This window comes from Lemur catta, chromosome 17 (assembly GCF_020740605.2).
Source record: "Lemur catta isolate mLemCat1 chromosome 17, mLemCat1.pri, whole genome shotgun sequence".
Classification (NCBI taxonomy): Eukaryota; Metazoa; Chordata; class Mammalia; order Primates; family Lemuridae; genus Lemur; species Lemur catta.
Genome location: NC_059144.1, coordinates 27,368,935 through 27,388,527, shown reverse-complemented (window position 1 = coordinate 27,388,527; position 19,593 = coordinate 27,368,935). Strand labels below are relative to the sequence as shown.

The 19,593-nt window shown below is 48.8% G+C and overlaps 2 protein-coding genes and 5 non-coding genes across 10 annotated transcripts; 1 reads left to right on the top strand and 6 right to left on the bottom strand.

The window, feature by feature from the left end:
- The first annotated feature begins 1,025 nt into the window (after positions 1–1,025).
- IDH3B (isocitrate dehydrogenase (NAD(+)) 3 non-catalytic subunit beta) lies at positions 1,026–6,361 on the top strand. 4 transcript variants are annotated; one of them, XM_045528936.1, is made up of 12 exons: positions 1,026–1,089; positions 1,230–1,310; positions 1,463–1,561; positions 1,656–1,776; positions 3,851–3,911; positions 3,993–4,125; positions 4,222–4,355; positions 4,446–4,548; positions 4,637–4,783; positions 5,000–5,094; positions 5,183–5,243; positions 6,234–6,361. In XM_045528936.1, the coding sequence occupies exons 1-12, from the start codon at positions 1,054–1,056 to the stop codon at positions 6,312–6,314; spliced, it is 1,152 nt and encodes a 383-aa protein (XP_045384892.1). In that variant the 5' UTR covers positions 1,026–1,053; the 3' UTR covers positions 6,315–6,361. The 4 variants fall into 4 exon arrangements, with proteins under 4 accessions (XP_045384892.1, XP_045384891.1, XP_045384888.1 ...); XM_045528935.1 differs by having other exon boundaries at positions 5,905–6,361; XM_045528932.1 differs by having other exon boundaries at positions 3,993–4,355; positions 5,905–6,361.
- Position 6,362: 1 nt separating this feature from the next.
- On the bottom strand, positions 6,363–12,003 carry NOP56 (NOP56 ribonucleoprotein). Its single transcript, XM_045528931.1, has 12 exons — positions 11,776–12,003; positions 11,538–11,627; positions 11,070–11,184; positions 10,188–10,349; positions 9,848–10,046; positions 9,278–9,465; positions 9,045–9,196; positions 8,767–8,867; positions 8,270–8,418; positions 7,914–8,035; positions 7,583–7,720; positions 6,363–6,839 (listed from the first exon to the last, which is right to left on the bottom strand). The coding sequence occupies exons 1-12, from the start codon at positions 11,776–11,778 to the stop codon at positions 6,459–6,461; spliced, it is 1,800 nt and encodes a 599-aa protein (XP_045384887.1). The 5' UTR covers positions 11,779–12,003; the 3' UTR covers positions 6,363–6,458.
- On the bottom strand, positions 7,791–7,862 carry LOC123622946. The gene has a single exon (XR_006729684.1). It is a non-coding gene; the product is annotated as a small nucleolar RNA SNORD57 (small nucleolar RNA).
- Positions 8,128–8,198, bottom strand: LOC123622947. Its single transcript, XR_006729685.1, has one exon. It is a non-coding gene; the product is annotated as a small nucleolar RNA SNORD56 (small nucleolar RNA).
- Positions 8,619–8,704, bottom strand: LOC123622964. Its single transcript, XR_006729701.1, has one exon. It is a non-coding gene; the product is annotated as a small nucleolar RNA SNORD86 (small nucleolar RNA).
- LOC123622953 lies at positions 9,598–9,729 on the bottom strand. The gene has a single exon (XR_006729690.1). It is a non-coding gene; the product is annotated as a small nucleolar RNA SNORA51 (small nucleolar RNA).
- Positions 10,471–10,540, bottom strand: LOC123622965. Its single transcript, XR_006729702.1, has one exon. It is a non-coding gene; the product is annotated as a small nucleolar RNA SNORD110 (small nucleolar RNA).
- Positions 12,004–19,593: the final 7,590 nt, after the last annotated feature.

Genomic DNA, 19,593 nt, shown 5'->3' with positions numbered 1-19,593 from the left:
TCGGCTGGTCTCGAACTCCTGAGCTCAAACCATCAGCCTGTCTTGGCCTCCCAGAGTGCTAGATTGCAGGCATGAGCCACTGTGGGCAGCCATAGTAGCACTAATTTCTACTCATGGACAGCTGGGAGTTCTGTGGACCCCAAGTTAGGACCCCTGTACTCGAGGATTTGCAGGCCTAAGACACTGACATTCAATTCATCCAGCCTCACACTGAACACTCAAGTATGGGCACGTTATCCATAATTATATGCCCTGGTGCTAAGCAGAGGAGGCTCCACAACAGTTAGAAGGGAACATATAACCTCCCTTTCCTGCTCCAAGACATTGGTTAAAGAACTTCTCAAAGGTCCTAACTGGATTTCTCTATTATCAGGTGGTATTGGTGAAAGATACCTTTGTGGGGACTTGAAGGCCCAGAGAGCTTGCTGAGCTCACAGGGAGAATACAGTGACCTTCATACAATAATGGTCTCATCTCCTTGGCCTGGTTCAATTGGTAACCTCCATCAGTCATTTTCACTCTGGTGACAGCCACATAACATCAGTCTGCAGATATTTTTTGAGTGTTAGGCTGAGCTCAGGTCTGTGTAGTTATCCTCAAGAAAATTAATATTTTCTGAAATGAAATGAAAATTTCCGGACCTTCGGACTGTGTTGTGTTCCTCTAATGCCTGACATACAAGTGTTCAGTGAGCACTGGTTAAAAGAACAAACGCATAGACACAAAAACTTTAAGACAGAATACTCGTAATTTCCTCCCAACCTCTTGTTAAACTCAGGTCCTCATTCAATAAAATGAAGTCACGCATTCTCCTTTAATGTTATTTTGAAGTTTCAACATAAATTAAATATGGCGACTGAAAATAAAGCAAGAGACAAAGTGGTTGCGCATCCCGTGACCTCCCGTCACTAAGGAGAAGGAGGCACAGGAGCGGGCAGGAGGTACGGTTGGCGCAGATAAAGCACGGCCAAGCACCCCCGGACGGGCCGGAAGTCGAGGGAAAGTGCCGCGCCAGCTTCGGCGTCACTTCCTGCGCGACTTCCTGCGGAAAACATGGCGTCGCTGAGCGGTGTCCGCTGGCTGACCCGGGTGAGGCACGGGGACACTCTGGGCAGGGACGGAAGGGGGAGCGAGGCTTGTCCCTGGGTTTCCTAAAGAGGGCAAGGTCACTGCAGTGTTTGGGGTCTGGGGGTCCCAGATCTGGCCTCACAGGCTTGTCCCTATCGCAGGCGCTGGTCTCCGCCAGCAACCCGGGGGCATGGAGAGGTCTGGGTACGTCGGCCGCGGCGCAAGCTGCCTCGCGGAGCCAGGTATGCCTGATGCGGCTCGAGTTTCGCTCGCTCACCTGTCACCTCCTCGCGGCTCCCTCCCCTTTTCCCCCCACTCCTTTGCACCTCTCTCTCCCTTCCGGGAAAGACCCCTGCTCCTGCCCCAGCTCTAGCTCTCCTGGCCCTACCCGCAGGCTGAGGACGTGAGGGTAGAGGGTGCCTTTCCCGTGACCATGTTGCCAGGGGATGGTGTGGGGCCTGAGCTGATGCACGCTGTCAAGGAGGTGTTCAAGGTGAGTGGCCTTAGGGATCCACAGCAGGGACGACGGGGTGGGTTGGAAAGTATTTGACCTTGACCCTGCAATTTTTGGGGACCTGTCCCTGAAGGCTGCTGCTGTCCCAGTGGAATTCCAGGAGCACCACCTGAGTGAGGTGCAGAATATGGCATCTGAGGAGAAGCTGGAGCAGGTGCTGAGTTCCATGAAGGAGAACAAAGTGGCCATCATTGGTATATGTGTCCCCTTGACATCTACCCACATGTCATTTAAAATCAAATGAACAAATAAATGTTTATTAAGCCCCTCTCCCCACATACAAATATATTAACTCCCCAGACCTCCCACCAGTCATACTTTGGCATTTGTTCCTTCCTGTGGGAAACCCAGAAATTGAGAAATCATATCAGCTGTCTATGCAGGAAGGTTCCAAGGGTTTGGACTCTGTCCTGAGGCTACATCAGCCATCATCAAATCTTACTGATTGTCTTTCTAGCATGCCACTTCAAGCTGCCACTTTTCTTCTGTCTTCCTTCTGCTTCCCTACTTTAATCTCCTCGTTTGATTTTTTAGCTTCTCATTCTGCTTCTGTAGTCCATCTTCCACCTCTCTTTTTGGAAATACCAGCCTGATTTTGCCAGGCCCAACCTCAGCATAGGAAAGTAAATTCTTTATAAGCTGGCTCTTAGTCTTCTGTCTTGGTTTCCAGAATACTTTTTCTGTGTTTTGATCACACTAGAGTATGTGTTAGTTTCCAAATATATATACTTATGCTGTTCCTTCTGCCCAGAATGTTCTTCCTTTGATGCTACCTATCGAAATCCTTCTCACTCATTCACTGTGTTAGTTTCCTATGGCTGCCATAACAAACTACCACAAACCTGGTGTCTTAAAATAACAGAAATTTATTCTCTCTCAGTTCTGGAGGCCAGAAGTTTGTAATTAAGGTTTTGATAGGTCATGTTCCCTCTTAAGGTTTAGAGGAGAATCCTTTCTTGCCTCTTCCAGCTTCTGGTGGCTTTTGGTGTTCCCTGACTTGTAGACACATCACTCCAATCTCTGCCTGTGGCTTTCTCCCCTCTGTGTCTCCATATCTGTATCCCTTCTTTGCTCTGTAAGGATTTTTCATTGGATTTAGTGCCCATCCTAATGCAGGATGATTTCTTCTCAAGATCCTTAACTTAATTAAATCTGCAAAGCCCCTTTCCCCAAATAAAGTCACAGGTTCTGGGGCTTAGAGCGTGAACAATCATTTTGGGGATCACTGTTTAGCCCACTGCACTCAACCTAAGGTCTGACTGAAGTGCCCCCTCTTCTGTGATGCTTCCTCATATTAGAGATGGGGTTTCACTCTGTTGCCCAGGCTGTAGTACAGTGGTGCAATCATAGCTCACTGCAGCCTCAAAACTTCTGGGCTCAAGTGATCCTCCTGCCTCAGCCTCTGAGTAGCTATGACTATAGGGTTGCACCACCATGCTCAGCTAATTTTTAAAAATTTTTTTGTAGAGATGGAGTCTCACTATGTTACCTGGCTGGTCTCAAACTCTTGGCCTCGATCCTCTTGCCTCGGCCTCCCAAAGTGCTAGGATTACAGACATGAGCCACCATGCCTGGCCATTCTCTGTGCTCTTATGCATGTTTTTTGTTTTTTGTTTTTTTTTTCTCTTTTTTTTCTTCTTTTTTCCTTTCTTTGCCACTTGCAGACTGAATTTTATGCATGTCGTTAATACTTTTCCATGGTATTTATCATGTCTTTCATAGTATCTGTCTTTCCCAGTGAACCATTTGTTCCTTGAGGGCAGGAGTTGTGATGGTTTTTGGTTGATATCCCTATTGCTTGACATAGTTGATTTTTAATAAATGGTGGTTGAAAAAATGTCAAATAAACACAGAAACATCAAAAAAAGGTCAGAGATCTGCTAGCATTGTTTCTCAACTTGTTATTAAACCCAGACTCCTCCTCTTCTTCTTTTTTTTTTTTAAATATACACACCATGGAATACTAAAACCCAGGCTCTTCTTAGATAAACATGAAAAAATCTGTCCTTTTAGATCATTTTGAAGTTTCAACATAAATTAAACATGATGACTAAAAATAAATGCAGTAGACAAAAATGTCTCTGACCTTATACATTATTCTCCTTTGCCCCTTTCCACCAGAGGCAATTAAATGTTACTGATTTAGGAGTGGGAAATGGGAGCCTGGGTTGCATTATGTCCCCGAGGGGATTCGAGGGGATTGGACACTGGTCTGGGCTCCCTTAAGTGTGGCCTGTGCCTGACACTCCTTCTACTGTGTTTACACAGGAAAGATCCACACGCCGATGGAGTATAAGGGGGAACTAGCCTCCTATGACATGAGGCTGAGGTAGGTGGTGGGGGTGAGGAGAATGGGTCAGAGGGGCACTGGGGCACCAGGCACAGAGCTGATGATTCTGCCCACCTTTAGGCGTAAGTTGGATTTATTTGCCAACGTAGTCCATGTGAAATCACTTCCTGGGTACATGACTCGGCACAACAATCTAGACCTGGTGATCATTCGAGAGCAGACGGAAGGGGAGTACAGCTCTCTGGAACATGAGGTGAGGCCGGAGAAACTGGGGGGCGCAGGGATGGAGGTGGGAGAGAGGTGGAGCTCCTTCCCAAGGTCACCCAGCTGCTTCTCTTTTCTTACCCAGAGTGCAAGGGGTGTGATTGAGTGCTTGAAGATTGTCACACGAGCCAAGTCTCAGCGGATTGCAAAGTTTGCCTTTGACTATGCCACCAAGAAGGGGCGGGGCAAGGTCACTGCTGTCCACAAAGCCAATATCATGTGAGGACCATGGCTTTACATAGAATGGGCTCCTGGGAAGGGCTTCCTGTACTCTCCTGGCTGATTCTGTTCCTTCTGGCCCATGGACAGGAAACTTGGGGATGGGTTGTTCCTGCAGTGCTGCGAGGAGGTTGCTGAACTGTATCCCAAAATCAAATTTGAGACAATGATCATAGACAACTGCTGCATGCAGGTGAGGCCTCCCCATGCCTCCCCTCTCACGGCACTGAGGAGGGTGGGGAGTGGAATTCACTTCTTCACACCTACATCTCACCCCCTAGCTGGTGCAGAATCCTTACCAGTTTGACGTGCTTGTGATGCCCAATCTCTATGGGAACATTATTGACAATCTGGCTGCTGGCCTGGTTGGGGGAGCTGGTGTGGTCCCTGGCGAGAGCTACAGTGCAGAGTACGCAGTCTTTGAGATGGTGAGTGAGGCTGCTTCCTCCCTCAGCCCTTTCTCCTTGCCTGTGCCAGTCCTTGGACCTCAGGTCTCCCATGAGTCCCAGCCCCAATCCCAATGCCTCCTCTTGCTAAGTGACCCTGGCCTGCTCCCCGCCTCCCGCGGAGTCCTTTCCCAACCTCAGCCTCTGCTACACATCCTGCCTCCTCCCAATGACTCTGGCCTGCCCCTCTCTCCACAGGGTGCCCGGCATCCATTTGCCCAGGCAGTGGGCAGGAATATAGCCAACCCCACGGCCATGCTGCTGTCAGCTTCCAACATGCTGCGACATCTCAAGTAGGTCATGGGAGGCTGAGTGTTGTCAGGAAGCCACGGGATGGTGTTTTGAGGGGGGGTCTCAATTTCTTTCTGTCCACGTTGACAGCCTTGAGTATCACTCCAACATGATTGCAGAGGCGGTGAAGAAGGTGATCAAAGTCGGCAAGGTGAGTTTAGAAAGGCTGCCAGCCTCAGGGCCTCCGCACTACTCTCTGGGGAACCTGGCTGGGGCCCTACTTCCCCCCAGGTCCCCAGAACATCTTTGCTCTCTGATCTTCCCCAGTTCCTCTCAGGGCTGTTCTTTACCTCCCTTCTCTTGGCTGTTTCATCTCTTGATCTCCTTTGCCTGAGTTCTCATCTGCTATTCCCTTTCCTGCTCCATCCTCTGCCCCTTTTGTGGGCCATCTGAATGCAGAATTTGCAGCTCTCTCAAGGGATGGAGCAATGAGGGAGCTAGGCAGGATGAGGCGCCAGCTTTACCTTCTCCACACCTGGGAGCCAGTCCTCATCTTCCTCTTACTGTTCTCTTTCCTCCCATCTGTTCTCTCTCTGTATATCCTGTAAGGTGGCCGCCTCCTTGTCTCTAGTCTGCATTTTCCCATCATCTCACTTCCTGCTCAGCCTCCTGCCCTACTGTGGCTGCCCAGCTAGCTAATGGTGGCTCAGGCATGGGCAGGTCCATGTGCTGCTGAACCTGGCCTCTCCCATCCCTGCTGCATTGCCATCTTTCACCCCTTCTTGGATTCCATTTCTTGATCACACTGCCCTGCCTGCCTTCATGGGCTCTCTTCTCTTCTTCCCCACGGCTCTTGCCGGTGGTGGCTGTAGGTGCGGACTCGAGACATGGGCGGCTACAGCACCACAACCGACTTCATCCAGTCTGTCATCGGCCACCTGCACCCCCATGGGAGCTAGAGCCCTTTATTCCTTCCAACCTCACAAGGACCACATACTACCTATACATTCCTTCAGTACAGTGGACCAGGGAAGAGATCTCGAACCTCTAGACAGTGGACCATAGCCATTTTTCTGAGCAGAGCCTAGGTTGTCCTAGGGCTGGCTTCCTTAGGGAACTGCATCTGTTGGGTGGTGGTGGTGGTGGGAGTGTCAGGGGTGGGGGCCTAGGCTGCAGGGATGATGACAGTTCTCCCCCACAGGTTCGAACCTCTGACATGGGTGGCTATGCCACTTGCCACGACTTCACTGAGGCTGTCATTGCTGCCCTGCCCCACCCATAGGTCCTTCCCATATCTGTGTAAGATGTTCAATAAAACATGTGAATCAACTTTTTGGTGAATTTTGTTTTTATTGGAGTATGAGACATGGAGTGGGAAATGTCACTGTGGGGGATGACACACCCCTCCTCACAGGGAATGTCCATTCTAATCTTCCTGGGGTGCTTTGTGGAACTTTTTCTTCTTCTTGGAGCTGCTCTTGCTGCCAGCAGCCTCTTCAGGCCCGCTGCTGACTGTCTCTTCCTTGGAAGAGAACTTCCTCTTCTTCTTAGAGACACTCTTGTTGCCTGTTTCTTCGGGATCACTGACTACTGCTTCCTCCTTCGGTGACAGTTTCTTCTTCTTGGGAAGACTTACGCTGCCAATGGCCTCCTCCTCCAGGTCACTACTAACCAACTCCTCCTTGGAAAAAGATTTCTTTTTCTTGGGTTTGGAGACAGGGATAGATGGGTGGTCTTCCATTCCATTCTCCTGAGGAACCTCCTGGAGCTTCTGCTTTTTCTTCTTTTTGGGTTTTTCAACTGTCTCCTAAAAGGAAGAGGGGGAGATAGGCATAAGAACAGTGTCAACTATCGTCTGCACACACACACACATCCCCCCCCCATCACATTTTTAGCAGTAACCAGGACAGGAAAACTGGCAAACTTCTGTTAAAATTGCTCAGTGTTTCTGGGATGGTTTTTTTAAATTGTGTGGATATAATTTTGGAAATCCACCCCAAAGGCTACTCCCAATTAGAAATCAAGGGAGAACATGTCATGAGAAAGTACCTCAGCCCGATAAATAACCTAGAGAAAAACCCACCATGCTGGTCACAATAGAACCATCATGCCAAGTTGCAGAGGGGACCCTGAAACACCGTTTAACAAAGTGGGGACTAAAGGAAAACCCCAGGGAGAATGAGTCTAGCCTTGCAGGCTGGCAACCTCCCTGCCCCCATCCCCACTGAGAGACACTAGCACTTCCGGACACACGTCTGAGAAGAAGCAGAGCAGGAATTTACACTACCCCAGGTTGAGGACTCCTGGGAGGCAGCCGAGGACAGAACACACTTGCCCAGGGAACGGGTGTGTGCTACAACCAGCTCTCTGGGCTCTTGAGCAAGTTCTCTCAGCACCTATCTCCTTCCTATAGAATCAAGAGGTAGTTTGAGATGTTTCAGGTCCTTGTTTCAGTCCAAAAGCCTGGACTCAAGACCACGGCTTGACGAAGCACATCCTTTGTTCTGCTGGTGAAAATCCTACCACCTAGGATCTCATCTGCCTACTGACCTCACACTCCTCCTGAGTACTACTGCTGTTTTCTGAAGAAGCGAGGGCAAGCGCAGCCAGTCGTTTCTTTTCCTTCTTCAAGCGTTTCTTCTCCTGTTTCTCCAGTTTCCTAGCCATCTCAGCAGCCGCCTCCTCTGCCTGGTCAAAGAAAAGTGCTGAAAAGCCTTGAAAACCTCTGGTGTTCCAAGGCCTCCTTTCTGGCTTTATTGGATCAGGCTCATTAAATCAGTTTTTTTGCCTCCACTCTACAAGGTCAGGCAGAGACAGTTCATCACCTCCAACAGTCAGCCGTGTGGCTCTCCCCCTACCCAGAGACCCTCTGACCACTGACCTGAACCACGGCTTCTTTCATGACATCCAGATTCTTCCGAGGAATCTCTCCAGTCTCATAGAAGGACAACCGTTCCTCAACTTGTTCTCGAAGCTTCTCCCCAAATACACTCGTGGGCACCTCTGGATGTGTGTATGTGGGTAAACGAAGCTGGTCAGCCCCTGAATGGACAAACAGCCCCCCACCCCACCCAGTGTTCCTTCTACCCTCAGCTTCACTCAGACCCAAAGTATCAACACTCACTAGGTGAACTGCTGTTGACGAAAAATACTACCATCATCGTAGAAGCTGCTAAGGTAGTCAGCCCCCCACCCCAGCCCCGTCTCCTCACAAGTACCAACCCCCCCCACTCATACCAGAGAAGCAATCGATTCGTGAGGCAATACTGCATTTGTTTGCCAGGTATCGGGAGATGCGGCCTTTGTTCTTAGCAGCTGCTCGGCCAATGAAGGTGGAGTGGAAAATGAGTCCATATTTTGGTGTGTTACCCCTTGTCTTCAGGGCTCTGAGAGAACATTCAGTGGAGAGTTTAAGATGAGAAATTTCAACCCCATTAGCCAAGGTAACTCGCCCCGCCCAGTTCCCAGAGCCTCAGGACAGGCTGGATCGCTTCCCCAGTGCATGCCAACCCACAGCTCCCAGAGGCAGAGGGAAGGCATCCAATGTCGCTGACCTGGAAACTTGGTCCCTTTGCTGGGCCCTGGGAATCACTCAGACACCAGGACTGGCCATCACCCCCATAGCAGAGGCCCGTATAGGTCAGGGAGCCCTGGTTGGCCATCACTGTGATCCCCAAACAAGCAGTGGGCACCAGAAGTGGCACCTGAGTGTGGGCAGGTGCCCGCACTGGTACCTGAACAGGGCCTTTTCAGCCCCAAGGATCTGCACAGTGGATGCTGGATACTTGGCCAGGTTGGTGAGGCTGCCAGCATGAGCGATGAGTCGTGCGCCTACCTGGAGAAAAGAGTCAAGGAAGGAGTCAGAGAAGCTGTCACTGCTGACCTGTCAGTTGCATGACCCCTGCTCTCCTCCTCCCGATCAAGCACAACTGGGGACAATACCGTGGGCCAGGACTGCAGACACACATGGTAACACTCTCATGCTCCTATTTTAGTGTCTCCCATGACGTACCGCTTCCCCAATTAGGGCTGATAGGCTGGGGGCTACTTGGCTCATCTTGGAGCGCAGGTACATGTGTAGGCTCTGGCGGTACTCCGACAAAGACACCACACGACTGGAGAAGCTCTCGATGTTTATCAAGTCAATGGCAGATATGTCCATACCTAGGAAACACCAAATGTGAATCCAACAGCCAGCTACTTAGGGCCCTGTACCTTATGCTGGCTTCCAGGCTCTGTACTGACCCATGGAGGACCGTGAGGCATCTAGAATAGCTTTAGCCTTGGCCCCATCCATTGTCAGCTCCTCCAGCTTCTCCAACTTTTCCTCATTCAGCTCCCTTCGGTTTCCGATAAACTGGGCGAGGCGGCAGTACGTGGCATTGTCGTTGATGATCTTCACCAGCTCTGGAAAGTGATACCCGTACCACTCCCTGCAAAGAGCCACAGTCACTCTTGGTCCAGCTGCTTCATCTCAAACAACAAAGCCACAGCCTCAGCCCTCTCCACACCTACTCCCTGCCTGGAGGAAATGGGAACACCTTAGATTCAAATCCCCCTCAACTCCATGTTCCCCCATTCACAATACAGACCAGGCACAGGGCCTGGGCTGGGGTGTACATGGGGTAGCTTTACTCTGCCTCCTTTTTCTATACAGGCAGTGTAAGAACACAGCCTGTGGTAAGCACTAGGAGGCCGAGCTCCAGCCCCAGCCCACATGGTTCTACCCACAGGAATTAGTCCTGCTCAAGACTCTGAATTAGCTAAAACTACAGGGCAAAGACTCCATTGTTAGGGATGGCCCCTGCACTTTACCTGACACGCATAGAGAAGGTATTGATGTCTTTATCCAGCTGGTCCAGGAGACTAATGGACTGGATGATCATATTGTCCACCCGATTCACATTAAACTTAACTTTGGCACGAGAATAGCTGTGTCCCAGCCCCAGCTGGGCTTTGCAAGCGGACAGATCGGTCAGACCCTTCACCAGATTATGGAAATGCAGACGAACTCCTAAGAGGAGGGCAGGACTGTAAGCAAGGAAGGGCTCTGAGCTAGCTCCTGCACTCATGGGCACCAGCCAAACATGAGGCCTCCCAGAAACCCCCTTGAAGAGGTAAAGTATGGCAGGAGCATGACATATGATGGTCTCACCTCGCAGGACCTCGGCTATCACACCTCCAGTCTGGCAGTTGTACCCTAATTCTTCTTGTATTGCAGCACCGATCTTGGGATCCCCAACCCCCAAGAGTACTTTCTTCTTTTTGGTTGGCAGGTAGGTCTCCAAGAACAGACGGAGGTCCTCATGAACAACACCTCAGGGCACAGAAAACATAGCTCCCACTAACACACTGAAAGATGCAAAAGGATCTCATCCTCTCAGCTAGTCCTGTGGAGCATGCTGGAGTGGCATGCCTAGACCCCTCCCCTCCAGGCATTGCTCAGAGACACAGAGACATCAGTGACTGCACTCAGGGGATTGACAGATACGAAAGTCATCACTGCAAAGCCTGGCCCAACCAAGGGAAGAACTGCACTGAGGTCCAACAGCACAGGTATGAAATACATAACTGAAAACTTATAACACACCCTTAAGTAACTATTTAGTACCCAAACTGCCTTCTGGGAACAAACCTTTTTCTTGGCTTTTGTTTGTCAAAATTGCCTTTTCCAATCAAAGGTACAGCAGAAAAGTAGACATTTGACTGTGTTTCAGCAAACTGGGTGGGTGTTAAACCAGCCCCCTCCATTTCATTTAAGAATCATTTGTCACTATAGTTCCCCAAGAGAAATATCTACATCCTGGATCGTGTGCTTTAAATGTGGAAGATGCAGGCTACCACAGTTCCCAGATCTTAAGCTCAGGGAAGACAATTATCTTAAATTACATCCTGTTCACCTCCAATACTGCCCAAGCACCTACCAGATTTAGAGCTAGCGAAGAAAGGTAAATGCTATTATAAACCCCTTAAGAAGGTAATGTAAGAAACCGCACGTAGCTTCTCTCTTTGAAATACCTGGCGGTGGCTGACTCACCTTCAGACACCGCATTGGCATTTTCCAAGGCAACCTGGGATGAGGCAAAGGGACAAAAGGCCACTAGACGAACGATGTTGTGGAATTTGCCCAGATTGAGCACACACTCCTCCACCTGCGGGTGTGGGGAGAAAGAGGATGAGCGGTTTCTTTGCTCTTGCCTCTGCGGTGCAGTAAAACAGCGGTTCTCATCCCTGGACGCTTTTAAAATGTACCAATGCCTGGGCCCCACATCCGGGTTCTGCTTCAATCGGTACGGGGCCGAGTCCCGGAGCCCCATTTCTAATTGCTCCTAAAGTGATTCTAACCATGATTCAAGGTGAAGACCCCACCCCCCACGCTCTAGACCTTTCCAGGCCCAGCTCCCCCTCCTAAGAGCGGCTGGCCACGTGGGAGCGCGCGGGGCATGCTGGGACCTGCGCGGCCCGAGGGTCTGCGGCGCCGGGCGAGCCCACTGATGGCACCCACCTGCGGCAGCAGCAGACTTATCTCCTCCACCTCCTTCAGCGCCAGCAGCGCGTAGCCGACCGCGTGCTCGAAAAGCACGTGCAACAGGACCTGGAATGGGAGCCGGGGCGCAAGCGTCAACGCGGCCTCAGTGTGCGCCCAGCCCCGCTCCCGACGCAGGCTCGGGACCGGCCTTGGGCCCGAACCCGGGCCCACACCACCGCCTCCGCTTCTCCCGCGGCCCGCCACCACTCCTCACCATGGCGCCCACTCCTTGCTCGGCTCGCAATGCGGCTGGCGCGCTCCGGCGCGCGGACCCCGGCTCCGGAGGCCACGCCCCCGCCTCGCCGACCAATCAGAGTTCGGGGACGGCACCATTCCCGGGCCTGCGGAGGGGCCCGCCGGGGTGGTAGCGCCCGGAGGGCGAGCAAGGGTGGCGCGGAGCGCAGGCAAGCGGGTCTTTTCCGGCCTCTGCAGCTGCGCGGGCGGGCGCGGTTGCCTGGGACGCGCTGGACCCAGTCGGGCCTTGCAGGCCGCAAGACATTTGGAAAGGCCCTTTTCCGGATTAATAGTCCGATCGCTCATGTTTTCGTCATATAGGTTGCGGGCAGCAGAGCTCGGTGAATCGGCACGGGAGGCTCTTGTGTGGGGCGCGGCGACCCTCCGAGACTCTTGCCGAGCCGGCGTTCCGCAGCGCCGGTGGCCTCGGGCCCCAGACCCTTCCCTGCGCCTCACGCCCCCAGGACCCTTCCATTCTCGCCTCCCACTCCGGGACGGCCCTCCCCAGAGCCCCGTGGGCCGCGCGCCCTTTCCTTCTTCCCGGGACAGGAGGGGTCCCCGGGGCGCTCTGGCGCAGACTCCTGGAAACATGGCTCCTCGCGGTCGTCTTGGTGCTGTTGAATTTATTAACTGTTTTTAAAAAGGGACGGTGGCAGGCAATAACGTGGGAAAGAAAGACGATCCCCACGTCTGCCTAAGCCGGTTTGTTGTTCCTGTTTCAGGGGACCCAGCTCCTTTTGCTGGGCCACGTGTTGCTTACCGGTTTGACCGGCCCTAAGTTCTTAGCTCCGAGTGAATGGGAGCTGCTTCCGTGTCCTCGAGGGTGGCTTTTGGGCACTCAGGCGACTATTTCGGGATTATTTTTGCTTTAATGACTAATAATAGAGTTACAAATCCAAAACCTGTTTATTCTTAAGTAGTATATGCCCTGGTAAATGAAGAAAATAATTCTAAGTGGATTCTTACAACTTAAATTCTTACTATACACCACATTTATAAATTTAATGTTATTTTCTTCTTAAGCAACGCAGTTACTTGACAAATAAAATCCAGCTACATAGTTCGCTCTTATAAATCCAGTATATTAAACCTAAAAATATGGTTGATGAATCTCATAATCTTAGTATTGCTTACAGATGTGGTTAAATTCTGCTACACGTATGGACTTACAATCATGAGTGAATCACATGATTCACTCATTTCACATTTTAAAATAGAATCGCACGATTAATTTATTATATATTAATATATCAAATTCTCTTAAACATGATAAATACTTCACATACCAAATTAAACAGATGATTCCAAAATGTAATGGAAAACACGAATGCGATGACTTCTGTTTACTTCATTATTTTTATACTTTATCGTAACTCTTCTTTGGGTTGCAGGTGCTTATCCACTGCAGAGGTCCCCAACCTTTTTGGCACAAGGGGCTGGTTTCATGGAAGACAATTTTTCCACAGACTGGGGGTGGGGGGTGGAGGACATGGGAGGAACAGGGTGGGGGTGGCTGCTGTGGGGGGTGGTGGTGCAGAGCTCAGGCTGTCTACCCCGGGGACAGCCCCGGGGAGTTGAGGACCCAGCACTAAGGTAGGGGTTTTTAAGTGAGAAGTCAGAATCCTTTAATGGGTTGCAAAATTCAGTCATTCACAGACAGTATTAAAAAAAAATAGATTAAAGAGAATAGGAAATAAGAGTATACCTCATAGAGGGCTGGCCTAGGTGGCTCGTGCTGTAATCCTAGCACTTTGGGAGGCAGAGGCGGGAGGATCGCTTGAGGCCAGGAATTTGAGACCAGCCTGAGCAAGACCTTGTAAAAAAAAAAAAAAAGGAACGGGCCTGGCGTGGTGGCTCACTCCTGTAATCTAAGCACTCTTAGAGGTAGGATCGCTTGAGCTGAGCAAGAGCGAGACCCCGTCTCTATTAAAAAAAAATAGAAAAAATTAGCCAGGCATCATGGCGCGAGCCTGTAGTCCCAGCTACTCCCGAGGCCGAGGCAGGAGGATTGCTTGAGCCTAGAAGTTTGACTTCAGTGAGCTGAAATGGCACCACTGCACTGTAGCCTGGGTGACAGAGTTAGACGTCTAAAAAAAAAAAGTATACTACATCGAGTAAAAGATTTGTAAAACTTGTCTCAGCGCTATATATATATATATATATATATATATATATATATATACACACACATAGAAATACATGTGTACATATGGAAATATATTTTCACATATGTACACATATATGTAAGCCAAACATGTTTCTGTGTGTTAGCTCAGGATACAAAAAGCCTGAGTCACTCAATAAGCCAAAAGATAACCACAGTCATTCTTTGGATAGACTCGACTCCTCTGGTTACAAAGGAGTTGTAATGTAGCAGTTGGGTGATTGAAGAGATGGCTGAAGAAAAGCGTACTTCAACTAGTGAGATACAAATGCTTGTGATCAGATAGGGATCTGGTGTAGATACTAATAGTATTCCTTTGGATTCCTTACCGCCATCCCTTCCCTAAAATATCTCCTGCTACTTGCAATCCTGACCCCAGTGGGCATCTCTGCAACATGTGGTGTTACAGATCATCTCTTTCCCTTGGGCTGTTTGCTTGGGTGCATTGCTCCTGGCTAGGTTCAGGTCTTTGCCCCCAAAGTAGACTTTTACAAAAACCTTTGGTTTCCCTTTCAAGCCATCTTTCTCTCTGACAGGAGCCAGAATGATCTTTTTAAGGCAGAATATCCAATAATGTTCTATTTGTGGGTGCTCAGAGTGGCATGAAATAATGGGCAGATTATGGGCATTGGTATCCCAGGATCACCTGTGGTAGCTAGTCACCGACAATGGCTATGGATGATCCATGCCTCTGGGTTTCAGGTCCCGTGTTCCACATTGAACTGAGCCGGGTCTGTGACTTGTTTTAGCCAACAGAATATGGCAGAAGTGATTCGGTGCCAGTCCCCGGCCTCAGCCTTTTACATTTTGGGAGCTTCAGGTTGCCATGTAAGAAGTCCACCTACTCTGCTGGAGAGACCACATAGAGAGGGAGACACCCTGAGACTACACGGAGAGGGACAAAGGTCCAGCCTTCCAGTCGTCCCTGCCAAGATAGTGGGCTTGCCGGTGAAGCCATTTTGTGCTTTCCAGCCCCTGCTACTGTCTGACTGTGGTCACATGAGACCCCAGACGAGACCAGCAGAATCACCACCTGTGCCATGTCTACGCTTATTGTGAGAAATAATGTATTGTGGTTTTAAGCCACTAAACTGAGGGGTGACTTGTTAAGCAGCAGTAGATATGAATTAGAGTCTGCAAGCCTGGGTTCAAACCCCAGCTCTGCCAATACTTACAGTGTGATTTTAATCGCCTCACCTTCCTGAGCTTTCATTTCTTCTGCAGAATGAAGATTAAAGATTCATTTGTCCCTTTAACAGATATTTATTGAAGATCTATTATAGGACAGGTGTGACATTGGTGTGGTACCTGGCATGTCGTGGGAGCTCAACAAATGTTAGTTTCTTTATCAGTAAATAGCACAAAAACGTGTCATATTACCTATTCTCAGCTGAGTCCCAGTTCTCCCATCACCTCCCATAGAATCTACTAACTCCTCATTTTTTATATCACCCACTTAGGATTCATTTCTATCACTTTGGCCATTAACTTACATGTGTAGACACGTCATCTCTAAACACAATTTAGTTTCACACCTCATGTATCTCTTTTTTTTTTTGAGACAGAGTCTAACTCTGTTACCCGGGCTAGAGTGCCGTGGCATCAGCCTAGCTCACAGCAACCTCGCACTCCTGGGCTCAAGCAATCCTCCTGCCTCAGCCTCCTGAGTAGTTGGGACTACAGGCATGCACCACCATGCCAAGCTAATTTTTTCTGTATATTTTCAGTTGTCCAGATGATTTCTTTCTATTTTTAGTAGAGACGGGCGTCTCACTCTTGCTCAGGCTGGTATCGAACTCCTGAGCTCAAAAGATCCACCCACCTCAGCCTCCCAGAGTGCTAGGATTACAGGCGTGAGCCACCACGCCCGGCCACACCTCATGTGTCTCATTTTGCAGCTTCCAGTGGCAGTAGACAGTGTACTGTCACCCTGATTTAACATCGTTGGAACCTGGAAAATTCATGCAGTACATAAACTTGCAAATTATTGGTATCTCAGTTGTTCTGGTTTAAACAGTCTTGTTAAGAGTCTTCTCTTCCTGGGCTCTTTTCAAAATGGCATTCTCTCAGCCTAGTTGCAAGGGATACAGGGCAATGTCTCAGATCTTGGTGCTCAGGTTCTAGTGCTGCGGGAGGCATTAATCCTGCTATAATGTGGCTGTTTTGGGCTGGCTGCTAGGCCTGTGCACTCTGTCCTCTCACATGTGCTGATCCCAGCCAGATGCTCAAATCTGTGAGCTCTGGGTCTCCTTACTCCTTACTGCAGACCTCTACTGGTTCCATGCCATTTGGCATCTGTGTATTCCCTCACTGAGGCATGCATGGTCTTTAGGATCACCTACCTGCTTTATAATGAGGACCAGTTTCCTTACCAGAGGGATTTTATTCTAGCACTTCCCCATGAATGCTGTATTGGCTTTCCTGTGTTGTACTGATGATTACGCTGGGTCGAGCTTAGGACCTCTGTAGCAGGGGTCTGCAAACTATGATCCATGAGCCACATCTGGCCTGTGGCTGGGCCCAAGAGCAAAGAATAATTTTTACATTTTTAAAGAGTTGTTAATCACCATCAAATTGGTACTAACTGATCAACACTTAAGTGCACATATAGTAATAACATTCATCGGGTGTTGGGCAGATGGGAGGGGGAGGAGGGGATGGGTATATACACACCTAATGGATGCGCACAGTCTGGGGGATGGACACGCTTGAAACTCTGACTAGGTTATATGTAACCTAAACATTTGTACCCCTATAATGTGCTGAAATAAAAAAAAATTTAAAAAGTTGTTAAAAAAAAGAATATGCAACAGAGACTATGTGGCCCACAAAATCCACAATATTTACTATCTGACCCTTTGCAGAAAAAGATTGCTGGTCCCTGTTCTTGAGGCATGCAGCTTCACCTGTGCCATGGTCGGAGGAGCAGGTACAAGGGAATAGACATGGTACTTGTAGAAGTGGATACTTGCTAAAATTGAAAAGACGTGCAAATGACTCCTTAGCAAATTAGGCACAGATGAAGAAAGTATCAGTGAGCTGGACGATATTGCCAAATAATTTATCTAGAATGCAATAGAGAGAGATAAGGAGGTGAAGAAAGATTAGAAGACATAGAATGTGGAATGAGAGAGTCTAACATCTGTTTTGATGGGAGCCATGGAAGGCAGGAAGGAAAAAGAGGAGGAACAATATTTGAAGAGATAATGGGTGCGTTTTCCCCAGAACTGATGAAAAGCATGGATCCAAAGGTTCAGCAATGTGTCCCAAGCAGGATAAATTAAAAGAAACCCACACTCACTTGTACCCATTATAATGAGACAGCAAAACACCAAAACCAAACAGGTGATTTTTTTTTTTTTTGGCACCACATTGTCCTCAGTAAAAACAAACAGAGGATCTTGAAGATATTTTTAAAATTGTTGATTTAAATTTATAATGGTCATAGAATTACTCAGCATTTTGGATTTTCAAATTAGGGATGCTCAACTGGTAAGTATGATACAAACATTCCAAAATCCGCCCCCCCCCCAAAAAAATCTTAAATCCAAAACACTTCTTGTTCCAGGCATTTTGGATAAGGGATGCTCAATGTGTAATAATCCAAGACCTCTGACTTCAGAAACTTTGCAATCCTAGGAGACTGAATATAATAAGTGCTGAAGTATGGTGGTATGGTGGCTGAGCCGGAAGACAATTTGGCTCACTGTTCCCGAGGTAGACTTCGTGGCTAGATGGACTTCACGGGATTTTATGTATTCACAGAAGAATGTGTAGGTCATTTAGAGATGCAGGATAAAAAGGGAGTGGAAGCAAAAGCCAGAAACAAGAGAAGAACCTGTTAGAAGTGTAAAATCCAACCTGGTCAGTAGTTGAACAAAAGACTGAAGTGTTTAGAACGTAAGATCTAGATACAAGGAGCCTTGAACATAAGTTGGAATGAGTGGTTTGGGTCTGGTAAGACTCTTGCTTCTCCAGCAAGCAGTGTTTGGAGGTTAATTTGGAGATGATGTGCGAGACAGATTGGCCAAAGGGTTCCAGCTGCGAAAATGCCCTGCAGGGCAGCAGGTCTGAGTGGGAGCTGTGGGTTTCCCAGGTGTGTTCCAAGTTCAAGCTTAAAGCCATGTGGCACCTGGGGCCTCTTTTTCTTGTCTAGATTCAACTGTTTTTACCCATTGGGAAGGATCATAACACTATACCATCTGACATTTTTCATTTAGTCCAGCCTATGGTTAACTGTGTCACTTTGGTGTAAATTAACCCAGAGTTTTTACTCTGGCAACGCTGACGGAGACCTAGCTAGGCATGGTGGCACATGCCTGTAGTCCCAGCTACTCAGGAGGCTGAGGCAGGAGGATCGCTTGAGCCCAGGAGTGTGAGGTTGCTGTGAGCTAGGCTGATGCCACGGCACTCTAGTCCAGGCAAGAGTAAGACTCTGTCTCAAAAATAAATAAATAAATTCCAGGGACTGAGGAGAACTTCAGGAAAGGAAACCGCATGAAACCGCCACAAGATGGCGGCACTTCATTCGAGAGTGAGAAAATCATCACATTTGAAAGGGCTTCTCGCAATTCTTGGGCTATCTTCTCAAATGTGGAAAGAAACCGTGCAACATTCTTCAATAACAAGTTACACATATGAGCAGCATTTCTTTACATAGACACAGAAGAGTGAAAACATCTTGGGAAGGCCGATTAGCCCAGCGTCCTTGTCTTTTTTGGCCGTGAGGACCTGGCATCCGGTGTGTGAGGGCTGCCTTGTGGATATGACTTCTCGGGGGAGACTTTTTCTCCTCCACTTTCTGCCAAGGTCAAGAGACATAAATGCCTCTTTCGGCATAGTAGGTTTATTTCTTATTGTCCCTTACAGAGCGTGAGGAATTTGGTGCCCCAGCTTTCGGTGTGGCTCTACAGAGCATATCTGAAGCGACTTTACTGAGCAGAGGGTTACCAGCCTAGTGGATGCTGTTGGCACCCTGCCCAGTCCCCTACTGGCTGCTGTGTCGCTCCCACCCCAGTTTCTGTAAGTGTACAGTCAGGGGGAGACCAGGTGTCCCCTTTGATGTTCTTAGCCTGAAGTGTGTTCCTACTTACGTGATTCTGTGTACAATGGAGCTCTTAGGAAAAGGAAATAAAAGTTGAGCACTTAGGTTATTGGAAGTGACAGGATCTGCCTGCAAAAATAGCCTCCAATGGATAAAATTCAGTATGTGCTTCATTTCCCTTCAGTAAGGAATGCACAGGCAAACTAGGGCAATGTCAGCAAGACATCGGTTCCATTTCTAGGGATAAAGTGTTAAATAGACTTTCTAGTTAAAATCATTCTTAGGTGAGCTGAGGAAAGGATGGAAGGAAAGAAAGAGGGAGGGAAGGAAGGAAGGAAGAAACAAAGGAAGAAAATGTTCTTTGTGCCTGATGGCCCCAAGGCTGAATAGTGAAGTTTTAAGATGGAATGAGCTGGAAGGTTAAATCAAGAACACAGAGATGATAGCAATCTGTAGTCTGTTTCCTAACAACAGTATGTCCCAGCTATAAAGCCACACCGCATCAACACCCGTCCTCTCTTACCTCTGCCTGCTTCCTCTACCCGTCTCCCTAGGTCCCCAGAAGTTTCCTATTGCTTGAGGGCCCCAGG

What these genes read in the sequence shown, in the direction of transcription:
- NOP56 (XM_045528931.1), bottom strand. An exon ending in ACCTTCTCTATGCGTGTCAG is followed by an intron (nt 9,466 to 9,847) that starts GTAAAGTGCAGG and finishes GGCTCTTTGCAG; the next exon opens with GGAGTGGTACGGGTATCACT. An exon ending in ACGAATCGATTGCTTCTCTG is followed by an intron (nt 8,036 to 8,269) that starts GTATGAGTGGGG and finishes ACACACATCCAG; the next exon opens with AGGTGCCCACGAGTGTATTT.
- IDH3B (XM_045528932.1), top strand. Translation starts at nt 1,054, where the DNA reads ATGGCGTCGCTGAGCGGTGTCCGCTGGCTGACCCGG. An exon ending in CTGTCAAGGAGGTGTTCAAG is followed by an intron (nt 1,562 to 1,655) that starts GTGAGTGGCCTT and finishes CTGTCCCTGAAG; the next exon opens with GCTGCTGCTGTCCCAGTGGA. An exon ending in TCCTATGACATGAGGCTGAG is followed by an intron (nt 3,912 to 3,992) that starts GTAGGTGGTGGG and finishes GCCCACCTTTAG; the next exon opens with GCGTAAGTTGGATTTATTTG.